This window comes from Pisolithus orientalis (assembly GCF_024613125.1).
Source record: "Pisolithus orientalis strain OTSU chromosome Unknown F5J12scaffold_2, whole genome shotgun sequence".
Taxonomy (NCBI): domain Eukaryota; kingdom Fungi; phylum Basidiomycota; class Agaricomycetes; order Boletales; family Pisolithaceae; genus Pisolithus; species Pisolithus orientalis.
The window spans coordinates 1,242,368-1,256,067 of NW_026260783.1; the positions used below are offsets into that span (position 1 = coordinate 1,242,368).

Sequence of the window (13,700 nt, forward strand, 5' to 3'; positions counted from 1 at the left end):
GGTGCGTTTCCGCCTATCACAGCGCACGCGACATTGTGGGGTGATACGACGTGCATGATAGACTGCCCAGAAAATGGTCGCCCTAGACCGTCAAAACGTGCAAAATCAACATCCGCGTCAACGACTACGAAAGGAGCAAAGACTACTCGTGCTGGCACTCGGAGTGGATCGAAAGGCACTAGTACTAAAAGGGCCAATAAACGCGATTTGAAGACCAAGAATGGGATGTTTGGAGTTCCGGATGATTTTTAATGGACGGGCGGTGCCATATGGCTGTAGAGTGTGTGTTCAGACTGTGGTATGCGTCAGTCTTAAAATTCTGTTCCCGACTCATCGACCCGGGGACGCACTTGATTGTCCCACGAAAACAACCTTCGACAAATGGCCAACGTTCCAGCTATATAAAACATCCGGCAAGATACCCGCGAGACAATGTGGTCCAGCTAGAAACACTGCAGCCCGAGTCTTAGACCAATCACATCCTAGCTTATTACAGACACCCTAATCCTGAAGAGGAAACTGGAAACTCTGACTGTATTAGCCATACTTGCCTGTATACATAACGATGACCCCCTTCCCGGCGTGTGTCGGTTTTTTAATTTCACCAACCCAGTGATCCACGTTCACCCTTATATCGTGTGTTTATCAGGCATCTATTTGCATCCGTGACCCGGTTGCCTTGCACTGGTGCGGAAGCAAACGGCCATCAATGCATCACCGGCCAGGGTCCAGCGAGTAGCCTCAGTGGTCACGATCCATATTATTATGTGAACGTATCACGTTATGGGGCGTCGAATGCATAAAATAAAATAAACCTTTCGCTGGAGCGCCGTAGTTGCGTCTTCTTGTCGATCTTTCTCCCTCTGTGCCAGACGACATGTCCTCGTCACCCAGGATCAGCGCAGACACAGCACCTGACAACGAAAAGGGCCCCGTCGGCGCCGGATTTGATGCTCAAGAGCGCGCACGGGTCCTGCGGAAGATTGATTGGCATCTTCTGCCGTTTGTCTCGCTCCTCTACTTGCTCTCATTTCTGTGAGTGTAGGCAAACGTCGTACGCTCCTTCATGTGGAGGTCTTCTGATATCATCTACACGACAGCGATCGGTCAAATGTCGGTACGTCTTCGTGTTGATCATCATTTGAGCACTCATATATGTATGAGGACACCGGCGTCAGGCAATGCCAAGGTTGCTGGCATGTCGACTGATCTGGACCTGACTGGGTATAGGTACAACATAGCGGCTGCAGTCTTCTTTGTATGTTATAGGTTGCTTGATAGTTCAGGACTGCTAATATCATGACAGATCCTTTATAGCTTCGCAGAGGTGCCGTCGTAAGTCAGGTATACGACTATCAGAACTACCTTCGGCGAACTATTTATCAGAAACATCGCCCTTAAGCTCTTCAGGCCTTCACGGTGGAGTGCGTTTATTTTACCACTGCTCCTTAGGCCCTCTAACCTTGCCATATCAGTACCCTCGATTATGGTCGCATGGGGCCTAGTTATGACCCTGATGTGTCTTGTGAATACCTTCGAAGGCCTTGTTGTGTGAGTATCATTGTTCGAGAATGTGTCGATCTCTCATCGCTTGCATTCTCGGTACATACTAGTGCTCGGATATTTCTCGGTCTGACAGAGGCTGGGTTGTTTCCTGGTGTCACATATTACATATCCCTTTGGTACCCAAAGGCTGAACGATCATTGCGCATTGCAATCTTCTTCTCTGCAGCGACGGTTGCAGGTGAGTGGCCATACTGAAGCATAGTTATGCACAACTCAAGGCTAGGAAGGTGCCTTCGGCGGTATTCTGGCGTAAGTGTGGTCTTCCCCGACCGAAAGCCCTGACTTAGATTTCCGTCGCAGTTACGCTATTGAGAAGATGGAAGGGTGAGAAAACTTTTTTTTCACTTCTCGGCTGACAGTTCTGTCAAACAGGATCGGAGGTCTCCATGGATGGCAGTGGATTGTAAGCACACAACCTGGTTCACTCTCCAGTCTGGCGAGAACTGATTGGTCCACTAGTTCTGCTTGGAAGGCATTGGTAAATCTCTTGCACTTGAAGTCTCCTGAATGCAACTTAGCCCCGTTTAGCGACGATCATAGCAGCCTTAACCTCATTCTTCTTCTTGTATGATGTAGGCATTCCGCTTACTTGGCTGGCAGCTTTAGTAAATTCTGTCATGCAGTACCCTGACACAGCGTCTTTTTTGACGGATGCCGAGAGGCACTATGTCATTGAGATGCTAAAGGAAGACTCGAACAACCTCTCTACCGATTATCAGTTCCGCTTCGTTCTCCAAGCCCTCAGGGACTACAAATCTTATGTTCAAGTCGGTATATATATTGGGTAGGTGGTTATATCTCGTCCTCCATGTTTCTGCGTTTCTCATATTTTATGGTTGGACAATCAGGTTACTCATCCCGGTTTACGCTATCGCTCTTTTTACACCCACAATCATTACTGAACTAGGTTTTTCTGCTGCGAATGCACAGCTGCTTTCGGTCCCCCCATTCGTTTGTGGCTGTATATTTACCATTCTGGCTGGCGTTCTTTCAGACAAGCATCAACTCCGTGGACCATACGTGATTGGCGGAGCGTTTGTCTCGTTGGTTGGTTATATCGTCCTTTATACACAAAGCGGTTCCGCCGCATCCTATGCCGGCGCTGTTTTGGCTGCTGTAGGAGTGTTTCCGACCATAGCAGTTGACCTCGCTTGGGCATCATCGAACGCTGGCGGCGACATCAAACGCGGTGTTGTTGTTGCAATGGTCATTGGCCTTGGGAATTTGGGAGGGTAATGACTTTTTTTTGCGTCTTCAAACGTCTCATTCTTATGTCGCCCGAAGGATATGCTCCTCGTTCATCTATTTGGACCCCCCTCGTTTCCACGTTGGTCACGGCACAATAATAGGCTTCCTTAGTCTTTCGTGGGTTTACTTTCTTCTGCGTTAGTGATGCTCTTCATTTATTACGACTGTCCGGTCAGGATACTGCTATCGTGTTTTGCGATGTGGGACTATCAACGGATTAACAAGCAGAAGGATGCGCTTTGCCGTGAACAGGGGATTACGGATGATCGGGGGGATGAATTTGTGGACATGGGTGATGAAAGCCCTCTATTTAGATATGCTATTTGAACTCCCGGAAATCGCGCGGCATATTCAGAGTACTTGTTATCTACGCTCGACATTCACATTCCTAGACCAATAAGTTATCGTTTCCACCCCACGAAACCTGTTGGTGCTACTTGGTGACTTGTTAACAGGTCTAGCCACAAACAAAACAAAACAGGTGTGTCTCCCGAAGACCGACTGACTTGGGCGCGTCGCCACTGGATCACTGAGGCCGCGTTCATTTTCATCGTTCTGTGTCCATTTTCCTTCCCGCAACCGGGCAACTTTTGGTATGCACTTGTACAATCTGACGCTGCAGCCTCCAACAGCCGTGACGCAGGCAGTCGTCGGGAATTTCTCCGGGGCACGGACACAAGAGATAATTATTTCTCATGGCACACGCCTTGAGCTCCTACGACCTGATGTACAGACAGGGAAACTCTCCACAGTAATTGCCACGGATGTCTTTGGCTCAATCCGTTCTCTGGCGGCGTTTCGGCTAACCGGAAGTACGAAGGGTGAGCCCATCGTACGTATCATGCTCTTGCTTCAGTCTCATTCATACTCTGTTCTCAGACTACGCAATCCTAGGATCGGATTCGGGCCGCATAGTGATACTGGATTACGATCCCAAAACCACCAGCTTTGTCAAGCTGCACCAGGAAACCTTTGGCAAGTCTGGAGCGCGGCGGATAGTGCCCGGACAATACTTGGCTACAGACCCTAAGGGGCGTAGCGTCATGATAGCTGCCGTGGAGAAAGCGAAACTAGTGTACATCCTCAATCGCGACGCTGCATCCAATTTGACCATCTCCTCCCCTTTGGAAGCACACAAAAACAACGCTATTATTCACAACGTCGTGGGCCTTGACGTTGGGTTTGAGAACCCGTTGTTTGCGGCGCTTGAGGTCGATTACTCTGAGTCCGACCAGGATCCCACTGGCGAAGCATTCAACGCTGCAGACAAAGTACGACTCATGCCGCTCCTGTCGTCATTGAAACTAACGAAGGTAATCATAGATGTTAACTTACTATGAGCTGGACCTCGGTCTCAACCATGTCGTCCGGAAATGGAGTGAACCAACGGACCCAAGGGCTAACTTACTTGTACAAGTACCAGGTGGCCAAGTAGCGTCGTCCGACCGCTTTGATGGGCCTTCCGGCGTTCTGGTTTGTTGTGAAGATCATATAATTTACCGCCACATGGACCGTCCCCAGCACCGAGTGCCCATTCCACGCAGAAGGCACCCCCTTGAAGACCCCTCACGTGGTATCATTATAGTGGCAGCTGTAATGCACAAAATGAAGGTTTGTCGTCAAATGATTTTGTAGATTAGCTTTCACAGTACGCGTATTTAGGGTGCCTTTTTTTTCCTCCTCCAAAGCGAAGACGGCGACCTCTTTAAAGTAACGATCGACCATGAAGAAGATGAAGTGAAAGCACTGAAAATCAAGTATTTTGACACTGTACCTGTTGCTTCCAATTTGTGTATTCTCAAATCTGGTTTCCTTTTTGTCGCCGCGGAATTCGGTAATCAGTGAGTGCTTTTTAGGTGAGTACTGAAGGCCAATCACTGACGACATTTTCACCTAGCCACCTGTATCAATTCCAAAAGTTGGGTGATGATGATGAAGAACCTGAATTCAGTTCGACATCGTATCCTGCGCTCGGCATGGCCAACCCTACAGCCCCACTACCCCACGCCCATTTCCGGCCCCGTGCTTTGGAAAACCTTGCATTGGCTGACGAGCTCGAATCGCTAGACCCGATCATGGATTCGAAGGTAATGAATGTATTGCCCAATTCAGATACCCCGCAGATATTTGCCGCTTGTGGGCGCGGTTCGCGAAGTACCTTCAGAATGCTTCGACACGGCTTAGATGTCGAAGAATCTGTCAGCTCCGAGTTGCCAGGAATTCCGAACGCTGTGTGGACTACCAAGCAACGAGAGTCTGGTTTGTGGTTTCACATTGTATGGTTCATTCTGCACGTACTAACCATCAATTGCAGATGAATTTGATTCATACATCATTCTTTCATTTGTTAATGGTACGCTTGTGTTGTCAATAGGGGAGACGATCGAGGAAGTGCAAGATACCGGTTTCCTGTCATCTGCGCCTACGCTTGCCGTTCAACAGATAGGCGCTGATGCCCTTCTGCAAGTCCACCCTCATGGTATACGGCATGTCCTCGCTGATAGGCGCGTGAATGAGTGGCGTGTACCGGATAGAAGGACCATAGTGGCCGCGACTACGAACAAACGCCAGGTGGTGGTAGCGCTCAGCTCTGCCGAACTTGTTTACTTTGAACTTGACCTGGACGGTCAGCTTAATGAATATCAGGATCGGAAGGCCATGGGTTCCACTGTACTTGCCCTCAGCGTCGCGGAAGTCCCTGAAGGACGACAGCGCACACCTTATCTGGTATGCCGTATTATGTAGAGGGTCTCTCGAGGTTAATAGTCCCTGTCATAGGCAGTGGGATGTGAGGATCAAACTGTTCGGATTATCTCACTGGACCCGGAGAGTACTTTGGAGACCATAAGTCTCCAAGCATTGACTGCACCGCCGTCCTCCATCTGCATTACTGACATGTTGGATGCAAGTATCAACAAAGCGCAACCAACGATGTTCGTTAATATTGGTTTGCAAAACGGGGTCCTGTTGCGTACTGTACTTGACCCTATCAATGGTCAGCTCACAGATACACGTACACGGTGCGATTTTATTTGCTGTATATATGAGGGCATCCGTTTGGTTTACGGTGTTTGTCTAGGTTCCTAGGTACGCGCCCAATCAAGCTACTGCGCGTGCAAATCCAGCAAAGTCCTGCAATCCTTGCACTTTCCTCGAGGTCGTGGCTAAACTACACTCATCAAAACCTGATGCATTTTACTCCTCTCATTTTTGAGAACCTGGATTACGCATGGAGCTTCTCTGCTGAACTCAGTCCAGAGGGCTTCATAGGAATTACCGGAAGTATGCTTCGGTGAGTTTTTCTTACTCTAGTTATGTTCCTACCTAGGATGCAACCACTTCTTTTGGAGAACCTCTTTGGAGGACATGCCGAAAAACATATTTCAATTTTACCAATCGTTCCTACTGAGACGCAATATGCCACACCTTCATTTCGGAACCGAGAACTGACGCCTACCTCTAGCATATTCCAAATTCCAAAACTTGGAATGAAACTAAAGCAAGATGCCATTCCGCTCGCTTGTACTCCTCGCAAGTTCATCTCGCACCCCACAAACCGGTTTTTGTATCTCATCGAGGGTGACCATCGTGTTCTAAGTGAGGATGCTATTAACCGACAGCTAGCGCAATTGGTGGGCCATACTGTGTCTAGCCGAATAACATGTCATGACCCACTGACCTACTTCCAGAGACAAGCCGGCAAATCTGTCGATGAGGAAATGCTCCAACTTCCATCCGAGGTGTTCGGTCGAGTGAAAGCACTGGCCGGGACATGGGCATCAGCAATACGGATCATCGATCCTGTAGAGGTGCGAGAAATTGTCTCATGCGTCCAACCGATATATTCATTCACTAGTAGGCGAAGACGGTCGGGATAGTACACCTGGATAACAACGAGGCTGCGTTTTGTCTAGCAGTCGTTCCGTTCGCTGCTCGGGGTGGTGAACTCCACCTTGTTGTAGGCACTGCGTCAGATACACTTTTGGCGCCACGATCATGCACTAGTGGTTTTCTGCGGACGTACACATTCACACAGGACGGGACTGGTCTAGAGTTGTTGCACAAGACAGAGCTCGACGACGTGCCGCTCGCCATGATAGCTTTCCAAGGACGACTTGTTGCGGGTGTAGGCAAGGCCCTACGTGTATACGAGATGGGGAAGAAAAAACTGCTTCGGAAAGTGGAAAACAAGGTATTTATGGCAGTTTTCTCTCTCTCCAAAACTTACACGGAGTTAGACATTTTCCTCGCCTATTGTTACACTCAACACTCAAGGCTCGAGAATTCTGGTTGGTGACATGCAAGACTCGATATTTTATGCCGTGTACAAAGCACCTGAAAATCGACTTCTGATCTTCGCTGACGACATGCAACCGCGGTGGACTGTCGCTGCCACGATGATAGACTACTGCACTGTGGCAGCCAGCGATCGCTTTGGAAACATTTTTGTGAATCGCCTGGACCAAAAAGTTTCGGACCAAGTAGACGATGACCCAACAGGCGCCGGTATACTGCACGAGAAAGGGCAGTTGATGGGTGCCCCGCACAAGACCAAGATGTTGTGTCACTTCCACATTGGTGACCTGGTAACCTCGATACACAAGGTATCCCTTGTTGCGGGAGGACGAGAAGTGCTCTTGTACACCGGTATTCATGGTACTATCGGTGTTCTTGTTCCTTTCGTGTCGAAAGAAGATGTTGATTTCATCTCCACGCTCGAGCAACACATGCGGACGGAACAAATTAGCCTAGTGGGTCGTGATCACCTCGCATGGAGGGGCTACTATGCTCCTGTGAAGGCTGTCGTCGATGGTGATCTTTGCGAAACGTATGCTCGACTTCCTGCCTCGAAGCAAAGTTCCATCGCGGGCGAATTGGATCGCACGGTGGGAGAGGTGCTGAAGAAACTGGAGCAGCTGAGGATCACTGCAAGCGGTTTCTAGATACTCTATATGAACTTGTGTGTATTGTACGCATGTGCGCCAACGAAACCAGTAACTTGATTGTTTGTTGAGTTCCCTGAGTACAGCACAATGCTCACCATGCCATTTCGCACCTGTCTTAATGCCTCTCGCCGCGCTGTTGCTGCACAAGCACGCTCCTGTACAACAGCCAGTACCGGAAAGAAGAACACTATTATCCTCAAGAACCACACGGTCCGACTGTCGCTTCGCATCGACATAATGCAGCTCACGCCTTTGAATCTTAGTATACTGCACATGCCGCCGCATCGGGAAAAGGGCGCAGCGGCTTGGTTATCTCCAATGGCGAGGTCCCGTTCTCACTGCGACTTGCCAAGCCCAAAGTGTTGGGCGGTGACGGCGAGGGACAGAACCCGGAGCAACTCTTTGCCATGGGCTACGCATGTACGTCTTCGTCTTCATCTTCCACACCCCGCAACCGAACTGCCAGGGACACTTGAACAGCATGCTTCCTCGGAGCCCTCCAAGCGACAGCTAGTCGTCTGGGCAAGACGGACGCCATCAAGGGTGCGGTCGTTCGCACGAGTGTACACCTCGGTGAGGTAGAAGAGCTCGGCGGATTCGGCATCGCGGTTGACATCCAAGTCGGAGGCGTCGAGGACGAGGCACTCATCAAGGCCGCACACGAGGTACGTCCGCCTTTACTTACCCTTGCTACACTTGATCGACCATATTCCCCCGCTTTACACATAGGCTTGTCCATACAGCCGTGCACTTACACATGGCGCAACAGTCAATCTCTCGAAGATTTAATAGGTCATTGACATGGAATTTTTTTAGACTACCGAGAATACCTGCGTGTTGGGATGCATAATCAAATTTGTTCTCCCCTCAGACTCAAGAAACCTTTTCTGGTGTGCATCAAGCTCGGAAGTCGAGACAATCGATTGATCATGTATCATTGCGACCCATGGCTGACAAGTATTAAGCAACCGTGTCATGCCCGAAGAAGACGTGATTCACCAACCTGACTCGTTCAAGTGACCACCTGAAACCTACAAGAAACTGGGCTGCCACCTCAGCTCCACTCCATCTGCCATAGTCAAGAACGGCATCAGATCACTGGTAAGGAAGTCGCTTGGCCACTGCTGCCTTATTTGACCCTTCAAGTAGTTCGTCGTGATTCTGAGGTGTTCTTCCTTAATTCCCGGGACGGTAGATTTGATTGTCGGAGCCAGTTCATCGATTATATGATCGACGAACGGTACTGTAATGGGTTGGCCGTTATTCATTCGCGCGGCATATTTGACCCATTGCCAGAGCTGGACACGGGCAATTTCAGCTGTCGCTGCGTCTTCCATGAGGTGATTGACAGGAATGCAGCCATTTCCTTCTAACCATGCCGTGGAGTACGCCAAAGCCACGGAGACGTTTGAACGGACGCCGTCTTCCGTGATCTTACCCGGAACGTTGGCATTCGTGAGATCAGCGGCTGCAACTCGGACGTCCTCGCGGCGTACGTGATACTGATATTGTATCAGCCTGGGAGGCCAAGGAGAGCAACTAAGAACTGACCTGGTTGGGCCCTAGCATGTGTTCGTCAAAGACCTTGCGAGCGATGTTGTGGATCAGGGGGTGCGCAATCCACGTGCCGTCATGGCCAGCGGTGACCTCACGCAACTTATCAGCCCTCACTTTCTCCATAGCGATCTCGTTTGCCTTGGGGTCGTTCTTGATTGGAATTTGGGCAGACATGCCACCCATGGCGGCCACCTTCCTCCTACATTGATCGTTGACTCAAAAAACGCAAGCTAGAAACACCCAGACGTACTTATGACACGTTTGGATGAGCAGGCGTACATATGCGTCCACGAATGGAACAGTCATGGTAACATCCTTCCGGTCTGGGAACACGGTACCTCTGTCCGCCCTTCGTTTCTTGATGGCGCTAAAAATATAGTCCCATCTGCTTATAAAAGTGAGTGAAAGCCTCACACACGATTGGAAAAGGACTTGCCTTCCGCAGTTTAGTCCCGACGAGTGGTTTCTCAGCTCGAAGAGAATTTCGTCCATCTGGAAAGCCGCAGGAAGAGTTTCGATCAGAACCGTTGCTCTGATGGTGTTGTGAGAGAGTCCGATGTACGACTGTGCAAATAAGAAGATGTCATTCCAAAGACGGGCTTCGAGGTAGTGCTCCATCTTCGGAAGGTAGAAGTAAGGTCCGTAACCACGCTTGACGAGCTCATGGGCGTTATGGAAGAAGTAAAGTGCAAAGTCGAAGATTGAAGCAGAGACCGGACTATTGTCAATTGCCACTCGGGTCTCATCTAGGTGCCAACCCCGTGGTCTGTTTTATTGTGAACCTCGAGTCCAGCCGCTATTAGGAGAAGACGCGTACCGAACTATAAGCACCGCCGGCGTCGCGACAAGTTTATACGCCTTGCCGCCTACTTCAAAGTCGATCTGACGTCTTATGGCATCACGAAGGTTAACTTGACCGGTAATCATGCTAGCAAACGTCGGGGAATTCGAGTCTTGTGGCAGAGCTCAGCGACGGGTTGAGGAAGGTAGTGCCCTCGCTTACCCTCGAAGTCAGCCATAAAGGTCTTTGCTCCGCTGTTTAGAGCGTTGACGACCATCTTCCGTTCTGTTGGACCCGTGATTTCGACTCTGCGGTCCTCCAAGCCTGGTGCAGGTGGTGCACAGTGCCACGTGGGGTCAGCACGAACATGGGCCGTCTCCGGAGGAAAATCGAATGCAACTCCAGAGTCGTACCTGCGCTGGGCCACGTCGCGCGCAACCAGGAGGTTCTGTCTGGTGGATTCGAAGGTCCTATGGAGTGCCGCGAGGAATGTCAAGGCATCCTCGGTGAGAATCTCAGCTTGAGCCTGCGGAACGACGTTGGAAAGTATCTTGACACCGTGGACCATGGTGATGGGGGGACGATTAAAGCATCGTATGCCATTCACAAAAGCTGAAGTACCCCTGCGGGGTTCCGCATCTCTGAGAGCACTTTCATGTGTTAAAAATTTGCACATGACAGCCCCTGTTTAGCAGTCGCTTGCGCATACCATTGCGTGGTCAACCCAGAATCGCCCACGCTCGCCGGCTAGCGTTCCATTTGTATTCACAGCCGTGCCATTCGTCGGGGGATCTTGCCCTGGTGGAATGTCTCTGTATGCAGGCCTCTCAGGCTCCCACTTTTTTTGGGCAAGTCTGTCATTGACGCAATCATTCTGTCAACCTTATCTTAGTCTCCGCACCTAGTACCCTTGAACGATGATCAGCCACGAGAAACTTCAGCCGGTTTCCATTAGCATGCTCAAAATCAACCACTACCTCTGACTGTAGTAAATATATGGTAGTGATAACCCAAAAACCATTAAGGGCCGACCCTCCGAGGGTACCCAATGTTACGATGCCTTCCCGATGTCGCTGGTCGATGTACCATCCGTTCCACCCTTCACTCCAGTGGCCCCGGGAACTGCTGCCGGTGCATTGTTAGTTTGGCGGCAGACTGGATAGGGCGAAGCTCACTTATGAATGTTTTGACTGTTCGTTCTCCTACCTTGATTGCCCTACGGCATGCCAATTGCCATACGCCAACGCTCACCGAACCTGCAAGTGGAAAAGTCGTCAGCGCGAGCGATCACTGGTGCTACATAGCTTTCTAAACATGAACTCGCCTTTCGGAGCGAATGGTAGAGCAAGCCACCACGTAAGTGGTCCAAACCAGCCGGGTGGAAGGTAGAAGACTGCGGATCTCCTATACCACCATCCAACCGCAAACTGCAGTCCTGTCGTTAATATCCAGACGAGGCTGTTGAATTTGACCGAGAAAGCTGTCTTCTGCGATGCAAGCTCGCTGTCTGAAGCAGGAGCATGACATATCAGCCGCCAGTATCAGAAGAATGGCCATCTTCCACGCCGACCAGCACATAGATATGTCTGATGGTGCAACACTCACTGAGTTTTTCAAGTTCTGCCAGTCCCTTGTCGATGCTTCGTCTCAGCTTCGCCCATTTTGCAAACTGATCCTGTGCGCTCGTTTGCAGAAGCTCTTTCTTCGTCGCAAGCACCTCTGTTTTGAGCTCTCGCTGTCTGATGATGGAAGCACTGTAAAGCATCCTGCAGCAGATACCCCATGCCTGCGGCAAGGTCAGTCAAAGTAGGAAGTCGGGTGGGTGGAACATACCAGATCAAGTAGTACACTATGGCCAATCCACGACACCAGCTCAGTAAAGAAGACCAAGGCGAAAATCGTAAGGATGAGGGACATCGCGAACCGAGAATTGAAGCACGGTAATGGGTCTTGTTGATGAGACCTGAGTTCACCCAACGTCACGGACACGTTGACTAACACGCGTTTCATTTGCAATTCCGAAAGTCACTGCCTCATCGCACTACTCGAACATTTTGGTCGTTCCCTATCTAATTCACAAAGCCGCCGGGTAGACGGAAAAAAAGACACGACGTTTTGTACGCTGCTTCCCATCAAAGTAGCGACAGATATCCATCTTTCTCATACCACGAACTTATGCAAACGATGGATCATTGCTGTATGCAGATTTGGATGCATGGTCATACACATCATAAGAGGGTACATGCTGCATTTCCCAAATGCTTTGGGGCGCACGCCATCAAAGCGTCTCTGCCCCTGCAGAACTCCGCCTCCCATGACAGTCGGAGTGATGTGAAACGTAGTGGAGGATATAGTATGGGAGTGCTTAAATGTTGAGTTTCGTCCGCCTCCAGTGCCGGCGCTTGGCATTGTACTGTTTGATTCAAGACGAATGTCAGATACGTAGATGCAGGACCAGGGATTAGCACGCACCTGGATTTTAGTATCAGTTTTTAGGCGGAACCATTGGGGGATAGGCCTGCGGAGATTTATCATCAAGTAACTGCCTTTGAGCTCCGGGGACAAGCTAGATACTCACCGGTTCTGGCGGGCAGCCTTGGCGAGGGATACGCTTAGTTCTGAACGTCTTTTGGGACGGCTGACCAGAATGTTAGCAACACAACACTACAGCGTTGCCAAATCACCGGAAGTGCTTACCATTGTCGTTCGTCGTTGGCAGGGGTTGGCGTCGTTGGTGCGATAGGACAGATGCCAAAAAATAAAGTTAGCAAGGCAGTCGCGCTGTACAGTTGCTGACTCAGCGGCAAATCGGCAATTGCGTGTAAGCCAAGTTTCCCACGGGTGCCTCTTCCTAATTTGATTTCAGGCAGCGATGCAAGTCACCAGGCTTTGGTTGTCGCTGTTGGCCCTGCTGGTCTTTGCGTTCGCCAAAGAGCAGCCCTCGGAACTTGGCATCGAAACCACCTATTTACCAGAGAAATGTACTGAGAAGGTCAGATCAGGCGACGCTGTCAGGGTTCACTATGTGAGTTGTCGCTGCGACCCCCTCCCTCTTAACCAACGCGGCATATCCCAGACGGGGACACTCTTTTCTAGCGGTGAAAAGTTCGACTCAAGGTCAACTTTACTAAGTTTCTTTGTATCGCCCACGTAATGAAACGTTTATCCTACAGTCTTGACCGTGGAGAACCTCTTTATTTCAAACGTAAGTGTCCTCCAACACCCTCACCGCGGCTCTTTTGTTTTCAAGTTAAACTATCTACTGGTAGTCGGTGTCGGGCAGGTAATCAAAGGGTGGGACGAAGGTCTGCAGGGAATGTGCGTGAACGAGAAGCGTACCCTTACCATCCCTTCAAGGTTGGCGTATGGTACGTTTCGCTGCTTTGAACGCTTTCCAATACTTATCTTTTATGGAGGTTCACGCGGTGCTGGCAAAGCAATCCCACCGAATTCCGCTTTGATTTTCGATGTCGAACTCGTTGGCGCAGAGCCTGGCAAACGCGAAGAGCTGTGAACTCTAGGCGTGTTATTTCTGGTACAGCTATTATCCCCTGGTGGCGTTTGTTATACGGTCTGATACTCGAAAATGTTATGGTACCATA

General features: G+C 50.0%; 7 protein-coding genes across 7 annotated transcripts; 4 read left to right on the forward strand and 3 right to left on the reverse strand.

The window, feature by feature from the left end:
- Positions 1-597: 597 nt before the first annotated feature.
- Positions 598-3,234, forward strand: F5J12DRAFT_735208 (major facilitator superfamily domain-containing protein). Its single transcript, XM_051741987.1, has 16 exons — positions 598-1,035; positions 1,101-1,117; positions 1,179-1,258; positions 1,307-1,335; positions 1,387-1,424; positions 1,476-1,551; positions 1,614-1,744; positions 1,794-1,815; positions 1,867-1,890; positions 1,939-1,969; positions 2,026-2,044; positions 2,095-2,138; positions 2,190-2,350; positions 2,415-2,798; positions 2,851-2,931; positions 2,991-3,234. Exons 1-16 carry the CDS (start codon positions 878-880, stop codon positions 3,139-3,141), a joined length of 1,446 nt encoding a protein of 481 aa, XP_051604986.1. The 5' UTR covers positions 598-877; the 3' UTR covers positions 3,142-3,234.
- A 101-nt stretch (positions 3,235-3,335) lies between these two features.
- On the forward strand, positions 3,336-7,818 carry F5J12DRAFT_797984 (CPSF A subunit region-domain-containing protein). Its single transcript, XM_051744197.1, has 12 exons — positions 3,336-3,635; positions 3,694-4,085; positions 4,138-4,425; positions 4,477-4,655; positions 4,712-5,073; positions 5,129-5,541; positions 5,593-5,834; positions 5,894-6,106; positions 6,278-6,446; positions 6,504-6,623; positions 6,674-7,006; positions 7,053-7,818. Exons 1-12 carry the CDS (start codon positions 3,410-3,412, stop codon positions 7,755-7,757), a joined length of 3,642 nt encoding a protein of 1,213 aa, XP_051604987.1. The 5' UTR covers positions 3,336-3,409; the 3' UTR covers positions 7,758-7,818.
- Positions 7,808-8,607, forward strand: F5J12DRAFT_797988 (OsmC-like protein). The gene is made up of 4 exons (XM_051744198.1): positions 7,808-7,970; positions 8,024-8,180; positions 8,241-8,425; positions 8,490-8,607. The coding sequence occupies exons 1-4, from the start codon at positions 7,848-7,850 to the stop codon at positions 8,547-8,549; spliced, it is 525 nt and encodes a 174-aa protein (XP_051604988.1). The 5' UTR covers positions 7,808-7,847; the 3' UTR covers positions 8,550-8,607.
- On the reverse strand, positions 8,608-10,688 carry F5J12DRAFT_797994 (malate synthase). The gene is made up of 7 exons (XM_051744199.1): positions 10,321-10,688; positions 10,135-10,270; positions 9,754-10,083; positions 9,568-9,702; positions 9,312-9,516; positions 8,764-9,262; positions 8,608-8,710 (listed from the first exon to the last, which is right to left on the reverse strand). Exons 1-6 carry the CDS (start codon positions 10,664-10,666, stop codon positions 8,792-8,794), a joined length of 1,623 nt encoding a protein of 540 aa, XP_051604989.1. The 5' UTR covers positions 10,667-10,688; the 3' UTR covers positions 8,608-8,710; positions 8,764-8,791.
- Positions 10,689-11,002: 314 nt separating this feature from the next.
- Positions 11,003-12,102, reverse strand: F5J12DRAFT_797997 (CHD5-like protein-domain-containing protein). The gene is made up of 5 exons (XM_051744200.1): positions 11,932-12,102; positions 11,704-11,884; positions 11,423-11,605; positions 11,274-11,354; positions 11,003-11,223 (listed from the first exon to the last, which is right to left on the reverse strand). Exons 1-5 carry the CDS (start codon positions 12,013-12,015, stop codon positions 11,150-11,152), a joined length of 603 nt encoding a protein of 200 aa, XP_051604990.1. The 5' UTR covers positions 12,016-12,102; the 3' UTR covers positions 11,003-11,149.
- Positions 12,103-12,160: 58 nt separating this feature from the next.
- On the reverse strand, positions 12,161-12,872 carry F5J12DRAFT_797999 (ribosomal L39 protein-domain-containing protein). Its single transcript, XM_051744201.1, has 4 exons — positions 12,783-12,872; positions 12,677-12,716; positions 12,571-12,616; positions 12,161-12,511 (listed from the first exon to the last, which is right to left on the reverse strand). Exons 1-4 carry the CDS (start codon positions 12,796-12,798, stop codon positions 12,464-12,466), a joined length of 150 nt encoding a protein of 49 aa, XP_051604991.1. The 5' UTR covers positions 12,799-12,872; the 3' UTR covers positions 12,161-12,463.
- Positions 12,873-12,952: 80 nt separating this feature from the next.
- F5J12DRAFT_798002 (uncharacterized protein) lies at positions 12,953-13,697 on the forward strand. The gene is made up of 5 exons (XM_051744202.1): positions 12,953-13,123; positions 13,175-13,215; positions 13,272-13,303; positions 13,368-13,466; positions 13,515-13,697. The coding sequence occupies exons 1-5, from the start codon at positions 12,971-12,973 to the stop codon at positions 13,610-13,612; spliced, it is 423 nt and encodes a 140-aa protein (XP_051604992.1). The 5' UTR covers positions 12,953-12,970; the 3' UTR covers positions 13,613-13,697.
- The last annotated feature ends 3 nt before the right edge of the window (positions 13,698-13,700 follow it).